Genomic DNA, 17,861 nt, shown 5'->3' with positions numbered 1-17,861 from the left:
CTATGGGTTAGGGGTATTTCCATCTTATTTAATAGAGAAAAATTGCTAGTAAAGGAAAGTAGTAAAGAGAAGAAGTTAACTAGTATTTCTGACAAACAGATTAATTGTATGGTGAAACATGTGCAGGATCCAAAAATAATCCTACAGAACCTTTGATATTCCATTTGGTTTAAAAAGTGTGAAGTGAATGATTAGAATGATAAAAGAAATTACCATGTAAGAATAGGCATAATAATGAACTAATTAAACCATACAGCAATTCATTTCTAAAATATCTACTGCACAATGGATAAAATAGGTTATCAATAACTGTTTCAATGGTAAAATAAAAAATGCTATAAAATGTTTTCAATATTTTCATTAAGCATTATTCGCTGGAATTATAAGATATTTGAGTTCATTTGCTTTGCATGTAAGAAAACTATATCTCGTTTACAAATATATAGGATCAAATTGCAACTGACATTGTCTCTGAGTGACTGTCACAAATCCAGTGCTGGCTGCCAGGGCAAGYGCGGGTGGTGGGGTCCTTACGCCGGGGCAGAGACCTTGCTAGTCTGAGGAGCAGCACCAGGAGGGCTCAAGAGGCATAGTCACCATGCAAACTCCTTCAGAAGTCTTGCTAAAAAAACAAATAAGGGGGAAGGGAAGTGTAAGATTCATTACAGATTTTTTAAAAACTATAACTATGAAGAATTAAATAAAGATGTTCACAGCAGTAAGGGTAAACTGACAAGAAGTACAGGGATTTGATAAGGGAAACTAAAGGTAACAGTAAACAGGTGTATGTGGCTAGTAGCATTATTGAGAGTAGGAAAAAATTCTGTGTATTTGGCTGGTTTAACAAGTGTTCTCTTCCTAATACTGGACAAGAATGGATAAAAAATTATCAGCCATATAGAGAAGATTAAATAATCCACTGCCCTTTGGYCAGAAAGAAGCATGCTGACTTCAGAAGTCTTTTCCAATGATGTTATACTTCAGTTCTGTCAGTAAGTAGTGAGAATGTTATGCTGTAGCCCACTATGCTTTAATGTTTTTAAAGTAAGTAAGACTGGATAACTTGTACATGAAAGTATTAAAAACATTGACTGAATAGCTCTCCAAATCATTAAAGTTGATTTTAAAAAAACACATCTTGCAGCATGGAGGAAGTTCCAAAGCACTGGTAGTAGTAAAAAAGCTCAAGCTATTCCAGTATTTCCCAAAAGAGAGAATATTAAGATCTCAAAAATTATAAATGGGCTACCCTGACATCAGTTTCAGGTAAAATTACAGAATTAATTTTGTAAATAATTAAGGATTGTTAGCACAATTAGTGCCAGTCAATGTATTTTATGAAACTAAGTTTCATCAAGTTGCTCTGTGAAAGTTGCTGATATTTAGTTGATAAAAGACTTTTTGATAAAATAAACTTGTGAAAGTAATTCTTTCTATGTCACATTGTTAAATAAAATAACAGTATATACATACAAAGTAGCACATAGACCTGCAGTTCCACCAGCAGTGTATTCACTTAGTCTATTTGGTATTTCATCATTATTTGGAAGAGTATATACAATCACTGTTGAGAAAATTTGCCAATGACGCGGAAGTGGTGAAATCATAAAAATCATAGGGACAGACTGATTAGTAACTTAGTCAAGTAGGCTCTCTGAACAACATGAATTTTAAATTAACAAGATGTAAAGGAACAAATAATGGAGACATTGATGAACTAGGCCTAGGATTATGGTAGAGAAGAACAAAATGTGAGCTTTTCGTTGATTGCTGTAGCTATAGGTATAAACACAGTCTTTAACTGTGTAAGAAGAACAATATCAAGTGGAAATTTCATCAAAGCTTAAGTGAGTACCCGTAATGTAGAAAGACACTGACAAATTTGGGAAGAGTGTTCCACTCGAGAGTGAGAAGATGAACAGGTGAGCAGTTTACAGTCTGCAAGTACATTTCTTAGGGAGCAGATTTTTGATTTAAACAAATCGCTTTAATCTAGCAGAGAGAAGTTTAACACAATTCAGTAGTAGGAAGCAGAATCTGGACAAATTCAAGTTAGAAATGAGGTATACGTTTTGAATAGTAGGAGTAATTAACCAGTCAAACTGTGTACCTAAGGATACTTTGGATTCTTCTTCGTTGCTGTGATTAAAACAAAACAGAATGTCTAACTGAAGTATGTTTTAGTTCAAATTGTAGTTACAATTTTGATGCAGGAATTGTCACGTGGGGGTCTTTGGCCTGTGTTGTGTAGCAGATCAGACTAGATGATCATAATTGTCCCTTCTGGCCTCAAAATTTATAAATCTCTTCATAATCTGGCTGTAGTCTCCTTGCACAGCCCATGCAGATAATTCCTATGACTGGTATGATCAGACTGCATTGTGAGCAGGACTGGCAGTAGTTTGAATAGGTTATACATCTGTTTTGTTTATGCAACCAACTGTATAAGTAGACCTGTTTCTACTGGGTAACATGTCTGTTTCCAGTTATCTACCAAGGTTTTGTACAAATTTTACAAGCAGCATTGAATTTTATTGTTTTATTGTATCCTGATATAAAGTAGTTCTTGTGTGATGGCTTGTGTCTTGTAAATCAGAGTTGTAGATAGATCGGAACTGTGATTATGTTGCCTGGATAGTTGGTCTATATCAGATGCTTTTTATTGTACATATCAAAATATTCACTCTTTCTGCTCAGCTGTGAAAAGATTTGCAGGAATGTAAACAGGCCCAGAGAATTAGAAAGACCAGGATGGTTGTTACCTTTGTGAACTATGAAAAATGACTCCTGGATATAAAATTCAGAAAAGCATTTTGAAAAAGTTATGTTCCCTCACCTTTATCTGGAAACTTTAGTTTATGTGAACTTTATTAAGGGTTAAATAACTCGTCCAGTCACTGCTCTTGGCAATATTACCAGGGTAGTCATTACACTAGAATGAATTCTTACAAACCTCTCTTCAAAGTATGGGACACAAACAGGTTCTCTTCTAGCAAGAACTGTGCCTTACCGCTCTTGTCCCACTTCGTATTCTTTGAATGCATACTGCGCACACTACTACAGTTGCACTAGGGTGCACTAATTGCTGGCATTATTTTGATTTAAATTAGAAAAAAATGGTTTTGAGTAATCCCCTTTGAACAGTGTTATTTGGCCAATGCTGTAGTAAAAAGGTAGCTCAGTATATTGCTACACGTTGAGCCCAAGTTCAGACCTTCAGCATTAGCTCATCTTTTTGGCCATTCAGTAGGTGGGGGCACCACAGAGTCAGTGTACTAAGGCTAGGAGAAATTTGAACTTTTAATCATACTGTCTCCGGCAGAGTCCTCTTTCCGTATATTACTTATGGCATTTTTGGTGAGCTGTGCCCAGATTTCCTTCACTGAAAGACAGCTCACTCACTGGAGAAGCCTTTGAAAGGAAAATGTAATGACTTCAGGGTTCAGCAATTCAACTGTTGTGCACTGTGCACTGTTCAAACTGTTGTGCACAGTGCTTTGGACTAAAGATACTTTGTAAGTGAAAAATATTATTAGTGTTTTTGCTAGTTGGCATATTTTAACTCACACCCATTTTAAATATACTTATTGCCGCAAGCAGCTCCCGCATGTTTATAGCATCATTAGTGCAGCCTATATTGCAAAATTCTCCCCATCCCTGCAGAAGTACGTTATGCAGCGGGCCACACAGCACTGGCAATAGTGGGACTCACTTTCTAATGCTGTCACCTGATGTCTAATGCACACACACATTGAACTACCATTAGAATAAAAGGAAGTGATCAATATAATTGTGTTAAAAGATTTCTGTAAAGGCATAGGGGATGCTGTGCAAGAGCTTTTCAATTAAGAAGAGTGAAAACTCRAAAGTGAGAGCATTTGACCTTATGAAGTCTAGTATTTGGTTTTCGCCAGTCTGATTAGTTCTTAGGCAATACCTGAAATACCCGATTTGTGTGGAATGTCACTAGTGACCATTGTTTAATTGACAGTAACGGGTGGGACAAATGTCAGTATAATGGAAAATGGCTCAAAAATATTGCAGTATGTGTATGCTGTAGAAACAGCACAAATGTTTGTCCACGTTGTGCTTGGCAGCACAGCTGCCAGAGTTTACACGCTCCCAAACAGCCCCTGCAGAAATGCAAACAAGCAAACAGCCGATGTCCCTTGTCCCCTTCAAAAATGCCTCCGATGGGGGTGGTGGGGAGAGGTGCAGAGGCTCTCCCGTAGGAGGAGAGAAGTCAGAACTGACAGGAGCCATCTCAGCTCCGTGACTCTTGCACTTCAGAAGCTGTTTGCATTTGCACGGCTTGCACTAAAAGGCAGCCCCTAATTCTTGCAGGTGGAGTGCCAGAACTTAATTAGGTGATTGTAAAATACTCGGAAGTTGCACTGTTGAAATCTGATTTCTCCTCTTATGCTGTGTGGACCCAGGCCTAACGCATGAACCACGCTAATTACTACCTCTTCCTCTGCTGAACACCTATTGTTGAGGTGCTGCCCTTTTCTCCTCTAAAAAGGTCGATTAGTGCAGTTGATGTAAAGCTCTCATGTCTCACGTTTAGCTTTAGGATTATATTATGGATTTAGAATTTCCACTGCTTATAATTTGCTTTAGTGCTGTCTGCATTACCGTAGGTATTCAGCCCTTGTTCGTGGTCAGTGCGCCTGTTCGCACAGTGCTGTGTGGCCATCCCGACTCTTCTGATGTTGGATCTTGTTAGTAAATTCCTGTGATCAGGGAGAGGGGAAGTGGCCGGAGCACTCTCCAGTCTTTCGATTGAGCTTTAGCTTAAACAAATAAAAAAGTTTGAAAGTTTTTGAGCTCCCTCATAGAAATAATTGCCAATATTGACAGGGCAGTATTAAAAAGAAGCCCTCGGGTCTGAATCACAGGGCAGATCCCTGTCTCTTCTAGGGAGTGTTTCTGTACTTCTTCCTCTAAAAGGAACTCTTCATTGCTAGCAAGTGCTCTGCACAAATTTAGCTGTGCATTTGTTTAGACATACATTCTTTTGAGATATGTATGTATGATGATATTTCAGTATTTATTATATGTGCATCTTCTAGCTATTTTAAGGTATCGAAAGAACAATAAAAGCTTAGTATGGAATTCCAATATATATTTAATTCATGCAAATCACCTTGTGTTTCAAAACATTATTCAAGCTGATCCTAGAAAAGCGCTTTTGATAGGTAAATTACACATTTTACTAGTTGAGCATTAGAAATGCCATTAGTACAAATCTAAAGGACTGCAAAATCCAGTAGATAATGCTAATTTCAAATACAGAAACTAAATATGTTTTGTACCTTTTTATTACTCATTTTCTTTTTAATTTTATTGACTACTTTTTATTTTAACTATATGTTCTTACATGCTGCAGTCATAATGTACTGTAATGATATTAATATTTTATAGAAGCTGTATTTATAGTTCTTTATTTAGAAACAATGCAGTAGGTCTGCAGATCTTTGAATCCTTCTGGAATGGTGCCCTCCAAATAATGATAAATTACTTGTGCAGTATGCCATTTGCTAATTATATCCATGATTTACTGCAGAGCAAGACTTAAATCATTCATTTCAGTCTTGCGTAACAGTGCCATAAAATTTTTAGGTTTAAAAATGGTTTCCATGTGTATAATTTAAACAAATTTTAGAGCAATTGTATACACAAAATATTGCAACCATCCATTTGTTACATTCTTTGTCTCTCTTTTTTTTTAAAGTTGTACTTTTAATGATTACTGTGGTTGAAATTGTTATGCTTCATTTTCATAATCGTAGCTTTTAATTCTACAACAGTTTTCTACATGTTAGATTAAGAGAAAGATAGCTAATTGTGTGTAGATAGTATGTCATTCCTGAATAGCCTACATTGCTGGAAACCCATTTTAGAAATGTTCAGTTTATGAAATTAGTCTTCAATTAAAGACATTTCTTTTTAAAAAATGAATTATTAGTTGTAAGATACTTCTGTTTTGAAGCAGATAATGTTGATTTTTTTTCTTCACTCATCCATGCACCAAAGTGCAGTAAACTCTCTTTCTTTATATTTGTCTTTTTATACATACCTGTAGGTGAGAAACCTTACAAGTGTCCACATTGTGATTACGCTGGTACTCAGTCTGCATCCCTCAAATACCACTTGGAGCGGCACCATCGGGAGCGACAGAATGGAGCAGGACCACTCTCGGGGCAGACTACAAGTCAAGAACACAAAGATGAAACATCAACTAAAAGTTCTGTGTTTATCAGACCAGATATATTGAGAGGAGCCTTCAAGGGGCTTCCTGGTATTGATTTCCGAAGTGGCATGATCTCACAGCAGTGGACATCAGGAATGCTTTCTTCTGGAGATCAGCAAGGACAAGCAGCTGGCATGTCATCTGAGGTATCTTCAGAAAATATGAAGGGTTCAGACATATCTTCCAAAGGAACACATTTCTCTGAACTTGGTCGTGCTTATCAGAACATGGTTGGGAATGGTGTGAACTTCCAAGGGTCTTTGCAAGCTTTCATGGACAACTTTGTCCTAAGTTCCTTGAAGAAAGAGAAAGAAATGAAGGATAAAGCCCTATCAGATCCACTTTCATCAAAAGCTCTCGGCTCAGATGGTAGTGAGGAAAAGATAAATAGCAAGTCTTCACAGCGAAAAACAGAGAAGTCACAATATGAACCTCTTGACTTATCTGTAAGGCCAGATGCAGCTTCCCTCCCAGGTTCATCTGTTACTGTGCAAGACAATATTGCTTGGCATGGCTGCTTGTTCTGTTCCTTCACAACTTCGTCTATGGAACTAATGGCTCTGCACCTCCAGGCCAATCATTTGGGCAAGGCTAAACGTAAAGACAACATCCTAGGAAACAACAAAGACCAATCTAGAGAAGTTTCAGCCGCAGTTAATAAAGTGAGCTTGCTTCCCTCCTCCGTGCAGTCCAGCAAAGAGGCAGTAGTTTCAAACATGCTTAGCCAGCTGGACTCAACTTCAGAGAAAATGACCCAAGGACAGAATAAAGAAACTCTAGGGGAGCAAAAGAATACTGCCTGGCCCAGCCACATGGAGTCTACCTTTTGTAATTTTACGACAGACTTCTATAAGCAGTTTGGTGTTTATCCTGGTCTTATTGGCACAGGAGCACAAAATTCTTGCACCAGTAATGAAGCTGAAATAAAAACACAATCTGAAGATGACCCAAATACTCTGCTCTCTGACTCTGTAAATAAAAGTGCTACTGATGACCTTTCTGACATAGCTTCATCTGAGGATATGGAGTCTTCCAAGGAAGAAAACATTGAAGATGAGGACATTGAAACAGAACCAGATATTATGAATAAGCAGTTGTCTGCCCTAAATAAAGAAAGCAGTGAAGGAAGCGAGAATATACAAAGTGCAGTCACTTCACAGTCAACGCAAGGGCTCGTATCTCCACTGCCACAAGCGTCAGAAAAGCAGTGGCACAGTCAGAATCTTCTGTCCTCCCATGAAACAGCACAAGGAGTGATGAAACCCGAACAAGTTCAGGGTCCACAGGTCCTGGAGAAGCAGATGAACATGTTGTCAGTCCTAAGAGCTTACAGCTCTGATGGCTTAGCAGCCTTTAATGGACTTGCAAGTAGCACAGCAACTAGTGGATGTATCAAGAGACCTGACTTGTGTGGTAAGTTTTAGATCTTCTTTTAGACCATTTCAGAAAGCACTTGTGCAGAATCATGAAGCTGCTCTTGAAATATACTTAGTCATGTTTGTTAGTAATACATTTTTTTAATGTTAAACCCAGTGGGCCAAATTCTATCTTATATGTGGTCTACTCCATTGAAATCAGCAGTGCTGCATGCATATACTTAAACAGGATTTTAGAAAGAACTTGCTTCTTAAATTAGAGTAGCAGCAATATAGACTATCTGTGCTAGTGGCATCTGAAGGGCATATTTACTGCTTTAGCATACTCAAAGGAGGAAAAAGTTTAAAAAATTTACATGGTAACTTGCAAACTTTTCAGTATTTTGATATAAGTAAGAACCCAAGAAAAACACTGGATGCTTTGCCAAGCAAACCTTGCTTTCTCTCTCTCTCTCTCTTTTTTTTTTTTTCTTTGAATTTGAGTGCATTCAGTTTCCACAATATTAATGAAATCAAATGCCAAGTGGATGGAATGCTTCTACATGTAGTAAGGAGTCATGTTTTTTGTTTTTTTTTTTTCTCTCCTTTTTCTCCCATTGCCCTCCCCTTTTAATTACATTTTTGTAATCTGTTTCAATGGCACCCACATGGTGGTTGCCTTTGACCATTCTGACTGTTCTAACTAGAGGTTGTACAAGTTTTGATTTGGCTAACTAAGAGTGTGCCTCCAGGTAATTAAAAAAGCCTACCAGACAAACAGAAACACCTTTTACCCTTATTAATCTCTGATTTACAAAACTGCAGTCTTCCTCATCTCACACATCGTATTTGACAAAACTGAAAGTTAAATCCATTTGGAACAAACAAGACTGGGGATTTTATCTCCTGTTTTGTATTTCTGTTGTTTGAGAAATATTTTAGAGTGTAAATCCTTTGAAAAGCAGTACCAGTTTAAAAAGTAGAGTCAGCAAAGGCCACAAAAACTTCAGTAATGCTCTTGTTTCACTTAACCTTCAAACTAATCAGAAAACTCATTGTCAGAGCTGAACATGCATAATAAAATATATTCAAGTTAAAAAAAAAGAAAAGAAGAAATAATCAACAATTTTAAAAACTGGGAATTTAAAATGTAGCCCTAAATCCGCAAACACTTAAGAATGGTTACCCTTTTTAACTTAAGGTTAGCAAGAGGTTTGTTCAGCTTTACTAGGGTAATATGTGCTTAAGCCAAATCAGTAGTTACACTTGGAAAACTGCATGGACTGTTATGTTAGAGCCCCTTCTTTAGGTCTCTGTCTGCTATTCCAAGTGTATTAGCTGATCTGATTAATAAATAAGTAAATAAATAAATTTCTCCACACACAGTTTCTTTCACTTATATTCATAGAGCATTTTGGTTTCATGGAATTATCACTACTAAAATTGAATCATTAGCCCAAGTGTTTGCATGGTCTTACTTGAAAATTTCTGCTTCTTAGTTCACTAAGAACTAAAAGAGTTGGAAATATTTCAAGTTTCTTCAAAATCAATTGGTAGATTTCTGACATTTTGAAAATTGTAGATAGCTGCTTTCAGTTTGCAGCTGGTAAAATCCTAAAATCGTGGAGTTCTTTTTTGCTCTCTACTTGTATAGTCAATCAGTTACAAAGACAGAAAAATAAGGCAGAGAAATGGCTATTTAAACTAATAAGTAAAGAAAATTGAAAACTAATATTAGTTGCTCTGTCTAAAATACCTTTATATTTCTTCCCAGACGTAAGATTTTTAAAACAACAAAACGCTCTAACATTATTATTGAAATGAGGTCATGGTACTTCCATTAGTTTTTTGTTTCATCTTCCAATCAATTTAATAGACATTTTATGATGGCTGAGTTTATATGAATTTAAAGACGGTATCCCTTTCACAAGCTCTGCCCACTGATAATGTGTTTGACTTGAAATATGAAGGAAAAAAAAAAGAAAAAAAGACCCAGAAGCTTGTCTGTTCTACTTTTTAAGCCATTTTTTAATGGAAAATGCAGTGCGAGTCCTCCTTTCTCCCCCTCCAAAAATAGCATTCTAAAATTCTTAGCTTTTTTTTGAGTATTTGCAGAACACAAGTATTAATGCTGACTATTTAAATGTATTATTTCATTTTTCTCAATATCTTACAGCAAAAATGGATGAGTMAAGCCCTGTTGGTAGTTTTTATTTATTTGGTTGGGTTAGACACCACCCACAGGAAAGTAGTGTTTTGGGGGAGTTTTCATTTTCTCAGTGACATTTTGTACTGTGAAATCACACTCCATCTGTGCATGCTAGTGTGGGGAATCTCACCTAATGTTTCTGCACTTGCAGATTAGCCAGCAGGAGCGCTCTGTTAATTTATTAGCTTTCCCTCTTGCACAAAGACCATGACCTCAGTAATGGATCCCTTTGTCTCTCCTACTGCTTGAGAGATCAGAAAGCTTGAGACCCACCTCCAGTACCAGGTTCCAGGGCATGATTCTTGAGCTCTTTTRTATTTTGGGAGACTCTGTGCATTTGCCTTTTCTTTTACAGCCAGTGAAGTGTGGTTGTTGATGTTTCAAAAGAGAGCATTGATACACTTGATATACTCTTRCACAATCAGCATAGCAACGCCTGATGCTCTTTACGCAATCAGAATAGAGTTGAAATAAAATTGAAATAAAATATCTCAGCTTCAGTTAGCTGAGATTACATCTTTGACTGGCCACACTAATGAAGTTACATTTCTGACTATAGAAAAACAAGAGGTGTTCTTCAATGATCCATATGGTCAATCTCACTTTTAGCTGGCAGATTGTACCTTAAGGTTATGGGTCAATTTTTAAGCACAAATCTTGGCATAAAAAGGCTTAATTTCTAGAGAGAATTCCAGCAACACACATTCTTGCTTTGTAAAGTCCCCCCACATATGGGGAAGCAGTGACAGTTTCCCTATATGTAAAATTAGAGAGACTGATGATGTACATACACATAATTCATTTATGCTTCTATCATGCTTAAGGCTGTAGGAATGAAAGGCGCAATTAGGAAGGAAAGAACTATAATTATTGTATGATATAGAAACTTCCATTTCAAAATGCCACTGAGAAAAATCACATTTTTTTGTAATACTTCTCCTTTACATACATAGCAGAATAGGAAAGAACGAAGAAAAGAATTACCATCGTTCGATGAATTTATAGTTATTGTTGACCTTTTTAATTTACCTATATTTGGTTTTGGAGTCTTAAGTGACTATTCCTAAGAGACAAACTTGTTAATCCTTGCTGCCATGCAATTTCTGGGAGCAAGGCCATGGCTTTCAGAGCTGCTTGGCAGCCAGTAGCTCAGTGGGGAGAGGAAGTACCGGGTGAAGGCTCCCTGTCTTTGTAGCTGTCTGGAAACATCCAAGTATTCTGCTGGCAGATCCCTTTGTTTGAGAACTCAGTTCTACTATGAAGTTCTAGTCCTACTGTGTATTTAAGGACTAGAAGATCAGTTTTCCTTACCATTTATGCTCTTCTCTTTCTCTGCCTTTCTTCCATATATGTGCAGTTGTCTTGCAATAATGTTCTACCACCTGTTCCAAGTCACTAATTTACACAAGACTTCTACAGTGTTTATTTATAAGAAGACCATCTCCTTTCTCTCTCTCCYCCCCTTTACATCTTTTTGCTCTATGTCTAAGATGGTAAAATACCCCTACTTGGCATTTTGTGCTCAGGATGTATCTAAGCTTTTAAAGAACAGCTGGTGGACTACAGAGCTATTGGCCAGAGATGGTACTGGGCATTAGCTGGTTGCTTAATGGGTTAGTGCTATGGAAGCCACACTTAATGATGTCCAAAAACATTACTTCTACGTTGTCTTTATAAATCTAATTTGCTTCCATTCATGCTTGCTTTGCTCTGCAATTAGTGCTGCTCTCTCCTGCATAGGCTCCACTCCATTATCACTTTTTTTCACTGGGTGAAAAYAGAAAAGGGCCCTTCTTACGTATGGTGGCAGTTTTTAAGTTCTGATCCTGTAAAGTGCTGAGCACTGGCGGTTTCCATTGGAGCAGGAAGTGCTCAGAGTTGCACATAAATATTACAACGAAAGGCACTGTGACTTTCTGAAATACCTTCCAAATGTGGAACTGTAGCACAGACAAGAGGGCTGGGCAAGGGGAAGATAGATTGTGGCAGATTATTACAGCTTTATTGTCACATAATTATAGTGCTCTACCCCAATGTTTAAGYAGTGAATTTGGTCATTGTAAATTGCTTATTGCCACAGGTGTCAAAACCAAAAAGATAATAATGCTAACTCCTTCAGAACTACCACGAACATGTAAAATGCAGAAGAAAATTTAAATTGTTTTGTGGTCACTTCACTTGAATCCTTGCTGTAGCTCTTTTAAATTATAAAATTCATATTAAGCAGAAGTAAAAGGCCTGATCTACTGCAAGCTCTAAGACAGCCATGAGATAATGGGAGGTYGTCCTTACTGTAGCAAATTGTAGCACGTACACTCATTTGAAGTATCTTGTAAGGCACTTAGGTAACTGAAAATTTTGCCCCAATCTGCAGTTGAAAGAGCAACCAGAATATGCTTTTCTTTCAAGGCAGAAAGAAATGCTATCCAGGTTTTACTCCAGGCTTTTCTTTCCCCATTATCATGATTTTCAAGAGGTTTCTTTAGTCTGTTAGCACTTTCAGGGCTTGCTTTTAGTTTCAGAACCGTACTGTCGAACGTGAGATCAGAACCTCAGCCTCGCTGTTAGGTTTCAGCTGCACTTCTGGATGTTGCAATGCCATTTGCATGGCAATATCAAACCAAACTCATATGGCTTGCTTCCTTGTTTTAATTAATTGGGAATGCCAGTGATCCAGTCAAGTTTGTGTTGCTGGATAACAGGGCTGGTCTGTGAATAGCATTGTATTTGCCAAATGGTTCGCTAGTCATTTCAGTACAAACAAATGGATGGTGTCTGTAAGTCTGCAAACACTGTTGACATTTAGCCTTGTTTATGTTACTTTCCTTTTGCTGCATATTTTTGGCTAGAAAAGATACTGTCTGAATCAACAGTGACTTCCTAAGTAGAAGCTAAGGACGCAATCTTGCATCCTTCGTTCTTGATGAGTGGGACTACTTAGGTGACTAAGGATTGCAGAATCAGGTCAATGTTTATTTGACTTTAAATTTCATAGCTATATTCATGTAACTTAATTTGATTATATTTTGTTGTATCAGCAAATTAATCTGGTGATAAGTTCAATACCAGTATTTTATTTACTGTCAAAAACCTTTCTTTCTCAACATTTTAGATATTGTAGTGTAACAGCCCCCTTCCATTTATATTTCTGGAAGTTGACCCCTCAAATATCTGCTGCAGCCAAGTGCTGAGTACCTTGTGCTTGCAGTGACACTGGGAGGCTTTGCAGCTCTCCTCRCCCTGGGTCTGAAAGGGGGATTGTGTTTGCAGAAGGAGGCCTTGGTATGTGCCTTGATTTCAGACATCAGTGGCCAGCCGCACCAGGGCAAATCCCTCGCACAGAAAGGCTTTTCTTTTCTCTGCAGAGACAGAATAACGATGTAAGCTTAGAGCTGCATGATTTTACTCTAAGTTTCATCTCCTAAACAATATATTCTTATTGTTTTGGTCATATGCAGGTCAAAWTTAAATTATAATTTAGGATTAGGCAGAGGCATAGAGATGTTTCCAGATCTTTCCAAAGTGAGACAATGCTCTGGTTTGTGTTTTGGTTCGGGAAAATACAGTCTTGTGTCTGAGGTATAATATTTCCTATAACTACTCATAAACACAAACAATTTAGACATCCTTGTAAGTCAAAACTAAGTGTACAATTAATACCTATTACGAGGCCAATTTTAAACAATTAATTTGACAGCAATTATAATTTTATTTTACAGGCTTTCAGAAATAAATAACCAAATTCATCTTTGTAATTTAAGGAACTTAGAATATCTTTATGCAAAGATGATCTTGTTATGCACAGTATTGCATACCTGGAATTTCTGGAGTTTTCTCCTCTGTATCTAGATAATTGTAGTACCACAGATAAATAATTACCTGAGGCTTATTAATTGTTTCGACAAAGACAAAAATTATATACCTTAAGTGTAAGCATTAGTATATGTATACACAATACATCCACAATATATAACAAACCATCATAATAGTGCAAAAATAGAGGTCTTGAATATGTTCTGTTATTTATGTGTTTGGCAAGCTTAGGGAATGGACTTTAGTATGAGTGAAAATTCTCTTAACATTTTTAAGGTTATTTATTGTCATTTCTATTTGAGTTTTTAATGGTCCTGTATTTTGTAATGCTTTAGCCGGAAAAAATACTGTAGTTATCTTTTTTCATATTCTTTAAGCAATATTTCTAGCTTAATATATTGTGCTGGGTTTTCCAATATTAACCAAGAAAGACAGTAAAATTCAATGAACAGCACTCTGACATCCACAATTTAAAACCTGTGATTGAAGTGAAATGTGTAAACTTCTAGTGGGTTATCATGTGCTTTGGAATAGAGTATTGTTGGAAGTAATTAGAAAATATATTAAGGTTTCCTGGTAATGAAGGTATGTAAGTTTTAATAATTGTTGCTTTTTGAATAAGTGTCAAACTATATCTTTAAATGTATATGGAGTTACAAGTTAGGTCACTTCTGAATGGAATGTAAAACAATACTAAAATGCTTCAATAACTTATCTCAGTGTTGCTAATAAAAAAAAGCTGTTAACCATTAGTGCAGTTTTGAGTCATTTTGTTAATTCATTCAAAAAAACTCTCTAAGAAACTGTTTTATCTTTTGATAGACCAAAGACCACACAATTTATTTATGCTTTGAGAGGCAAACTCTACAAAGCAACTTGTTGGCCTTTTCAAGGRTATTTATTAAAAATGCAGTTTTCTAAGGAAGGAATGGTTTGTCATTAGAAAAATGCAATGTTTGGTTAGACAGGTATATAGGGGGACATTAGGCTTGTTCCTCTGTCACAGAAAATACCTTGGGATTATGGGACCTATTTCCTCTCTATGACTAGTAATATCCAAAAGAGATTTTTGTGGAGGCCATTGGCTTAAAAAGGGGGTAACACTGGATGGATTAAGTGTGTAAGTATTAGTGGACTGGGTGCCTGGCCAGGGTGAGCTGCCGTATTTGGGCCTGGTCCTGCAGCTGGGAATTTAGCCTCGGAGAGTAATGGATGTGCAGCATCTCTCTCAAAGGAGAAGTATCACGAGCTGGTGCAGTGATCTTTCTTGGTTAATCTTGCTTTGTCTTACATTAAGTTACAGTCCTCAATCCTGCAGGTAGTCCTTGAGTATTCTTTTTTTTTTGCCATGCAAAGAATATGAAATGAGTGTCTCTAGACTAGCCTCGCTCCTCAGAGTCCCCAGAAGATTCACCTAAGGTAAAGAAAGCATCAGATGACAAGGAGCCAGTTGTACCAATCCCAGTAGCATCAGTCAGGCCTATGGTAAGTGTTTCCAGGATCAGACCCACAAGCGGTGGCCTAATGCCTGGTACACCAGTTAGTATGCAGGGGAAGTTAAAGGAAAACATCACTAGGGCTCCCAATGTCACATCTTCATTAACGCTGTCAGTTTTGAATAGCATATTGGTACTTTTTATTTATTCCACCAAAACACCATGAGTCAGGACCTGACATTTTAGTGTTCTGTGTCATACTGAGAAAAATCTGTAGTTCAGCAGTAGGACAATTATATTATTTTGGAAGGGCTAGAAATAATACAGCATTTGTGAGACAACTGTAACATTTATCCAGACTCAGTGTGAGATTGTTCTTCCTTTTATTTAGAGAGTACTTCCAAAAAAGTATCAACTATGAGCAAAGAAGAAAAGACAAGAAAAAGTGGCAATTATGAATCCATTTAACCCCCATAGGGTATAATCYCATCTTGTGTAATACCACTGGCTGTTATATGCCTAAACTTCTACGCAGTGAGCTGTGAATGTAGTCCTTATTGTCCTGTGGGCAATATGACTAAGGAAAAAACATCTCCATAATACAATGGAACATTTGTCTGAACAGCGTAACCTAAGGTCCATAACATCAAATCTAAAGTTGTAATTATACAGCTGCAGTCACACCACTCAAGTGAAGGCTGTGTCAGCACTTGTATTATATAAGAAATGCTGTTTTCAAGGGTTGATGAGTCATATGCAAAAAGCATTTCTCACTAAACAATTGTTCTGGTTGTTCCGAAGTAATGTCTAGGTACAGGCCTTTCACCAGTAGGACATTGTCATGCATTCTGGGATTCRCCATGTTTTAGCTTGGCAGTTTATTTTGGTAAAGAACCTGTCATTTCCAAGCAAAGAAGTTACCTAGCTTTTGGGTTCTGTGCATCTTTATTATTGTAAAAACATAAACTAGTATGAAAAAATCTTTCACTAACAAGGAATATAATAGGGTTAACTTCTTCCTGATACAAAATCAGGCTTTTTTTTTTTCCTGATTTGTCATCACCAGTGTTGGTTTAAGTTCTTCAGCCTGAACACTTCCCTACAAGATTCTTGTCACTATTCTGCTTTTTCCATATTCTTTGCAATTGACCCTTTCAAACAACAGTGACTTTTATTGCCATTTGAAGCAGCCACAYGGTTGCTCGCAGTGAGCAAGCAGGAAAGAGGTTTATTTACAGTAGCACCACAAAGGTGAAACAGGAGCGCCAGGCATCCCTCAGGCGTGACTGTAAAAGAAATACACTTAGGACTGAGAAACAAATACCAGGAACCACAACAGTTTCCTAATATGTGAAACTTCTAGACATGCACGCTGGATGTGAGCGACTTAAAATCGCCCCGCGGAGGAGGTTCTGCTGGCGGGAGCATGTCCATTTAGAAGCAGGTGTTTCTGAAGTCCTCCGGTGGCGAGGCGTTTCCCGCCGGCCCGCCGAGCTCGCCGCGTTGTCCGCAGAGCGCGATGCAGGCGAGGAAGTTCCCTCCGGCTGGAGGGCTCTGGTGGGCGGTTGTGTGGTGCCGGCCCCGCACAGACCCCCCGTTGTGCAGCTCGGCGCGGCGGAGGGCCGGAGAGCGGAGCGTCCTGCGGGGCCCCAGAGAGGGAATTGTTCCTTAATTATCTCTTACTGAAGSAAAAACCCAAGACGTATCGGGATGTGTGCTACGACTCCAGCAGAACACAAGGCTTTTAACTAAGACTCGAGGAGGGGAGCTAACATTCAGAAAGTGGCAGACTTCACTACCAAAGCAGGACTACCAGTGATTCACTCCCTGGCCACAGGAAAAGAAAATCACATAAGTTTTCTGCTTTGGAGTCTCTATTGTGAAATGGGAAATAATAGTACTTATCTCCCTGGTAGGAGTGCTGTGAGGATAAATGAATTAATTAATGTTTGTAAAGTACTTTGAAGATGAAGAACRTTATATAAGTCCTTAGCGTATGAAAGCTTCCTCCTCTGACATAACTACAGGGGCTGTAAAATTTATTGATGAAAATAAACACATACTGAAAATACGTGTTGGATACGTATATTTCTCCTATATCCYGCAGCATGCATGAGACTGACTTCCTCAGCAGCACATTACTGTGGAGCCTGTGCTTAAACCTACCTGCAGCCTCAGCTCCTGCTTGAGCCAAAACGCAGGTGCTCAGGGGCTCTCTGCACCTGCAGGAGCTTTCCAATGTTTTGCCCATAATGTCTTTCAACCAAATCCATGAATTCCGACCTCAGGGTTCTTGTAACAAGTGCCAGCTGGGTAGAGCCGCCAGTTTTGAATCTGATGATCACCACAGCACTCCACCCCCAACCATGTTGTCGGAGCCTTTGTAACACCGGGGCGCCGAGGAGGGCGAAGGCGTAGAAAGCTGTATGGTGGGTATCCTCAGCCTTTTGATGCACAGCAAGTCTACAGGCTCGTTCTGTCCCCGTGCCTGTGCAAGGAGGCTCTTTTCAGGACAGAGGACCTATCACTCTGTGTTCTCCATTTGTCTATGTTTTTGCYCCCCCCCCCCCCTTTTCAGTGACAATATTCTTCTCAGTGCTCTGTTCTCCTGGAAGCAGATGGCCAGAGCGGTGCTTTGCAAGTCCTGGGGTTCTTACTCATGCTCTCTGATCTGGTGGCTGAATTGTCTGTTGCGTGGTTTTTAATTGAATGGCAGTGAGTTCAAATCACTACAAGTAATTTAAAATTTTTACTGCCTGCTTTTCAATGTTACTGTCCTAGCTTAGTTCTTTTTG

At 38.2% G+C, this 17,861-nt stretch overlaps 1 protein-coding gene across 2 annotated transcripts in view; it reads left to right on the top strand.

The window, feature by feature from the left end:
• ZNF536 (zinc finger protein 536) overlaps window positions 1-17,861 on the top strand; it is a 296,275-nt gene that overhangs the window by 167,689 nt on the left and 110,725 nt on the right. For both annotated transcript variants that reach the window (XM_085303786.1, XM_085303787.1), the window contains exon 6: window positions 6,086-7,666. In XM_085303786.1, the coding sequence (XP_085159912.1) occupies window positions 6,086-7,666 (1,581 nt within the window). The remainder of the gene's footprint in view (window positions 1-6,085; window positions 7,667-17,861) is intronic.

This window comes from Rhea americana, unplaced genomic scaffold (genome assembly GCF_003343005.1).
Source record: "Rhea americana isolate MKP2758 unplaced genomic scaffold, rheAme1 scaffold_20, whole genome shotgun sequence".
In the NCBI taxonomy this organism is placed as follows: domain Eukaryota; kingdom Metazoa; phylum Chordata; class Aves; order Rheiformes; family Rheidae; genus Rhea; species Rhea americana.
This window is presented reverse-complemented; position numbering and strand designations above follow the sequence as displayed.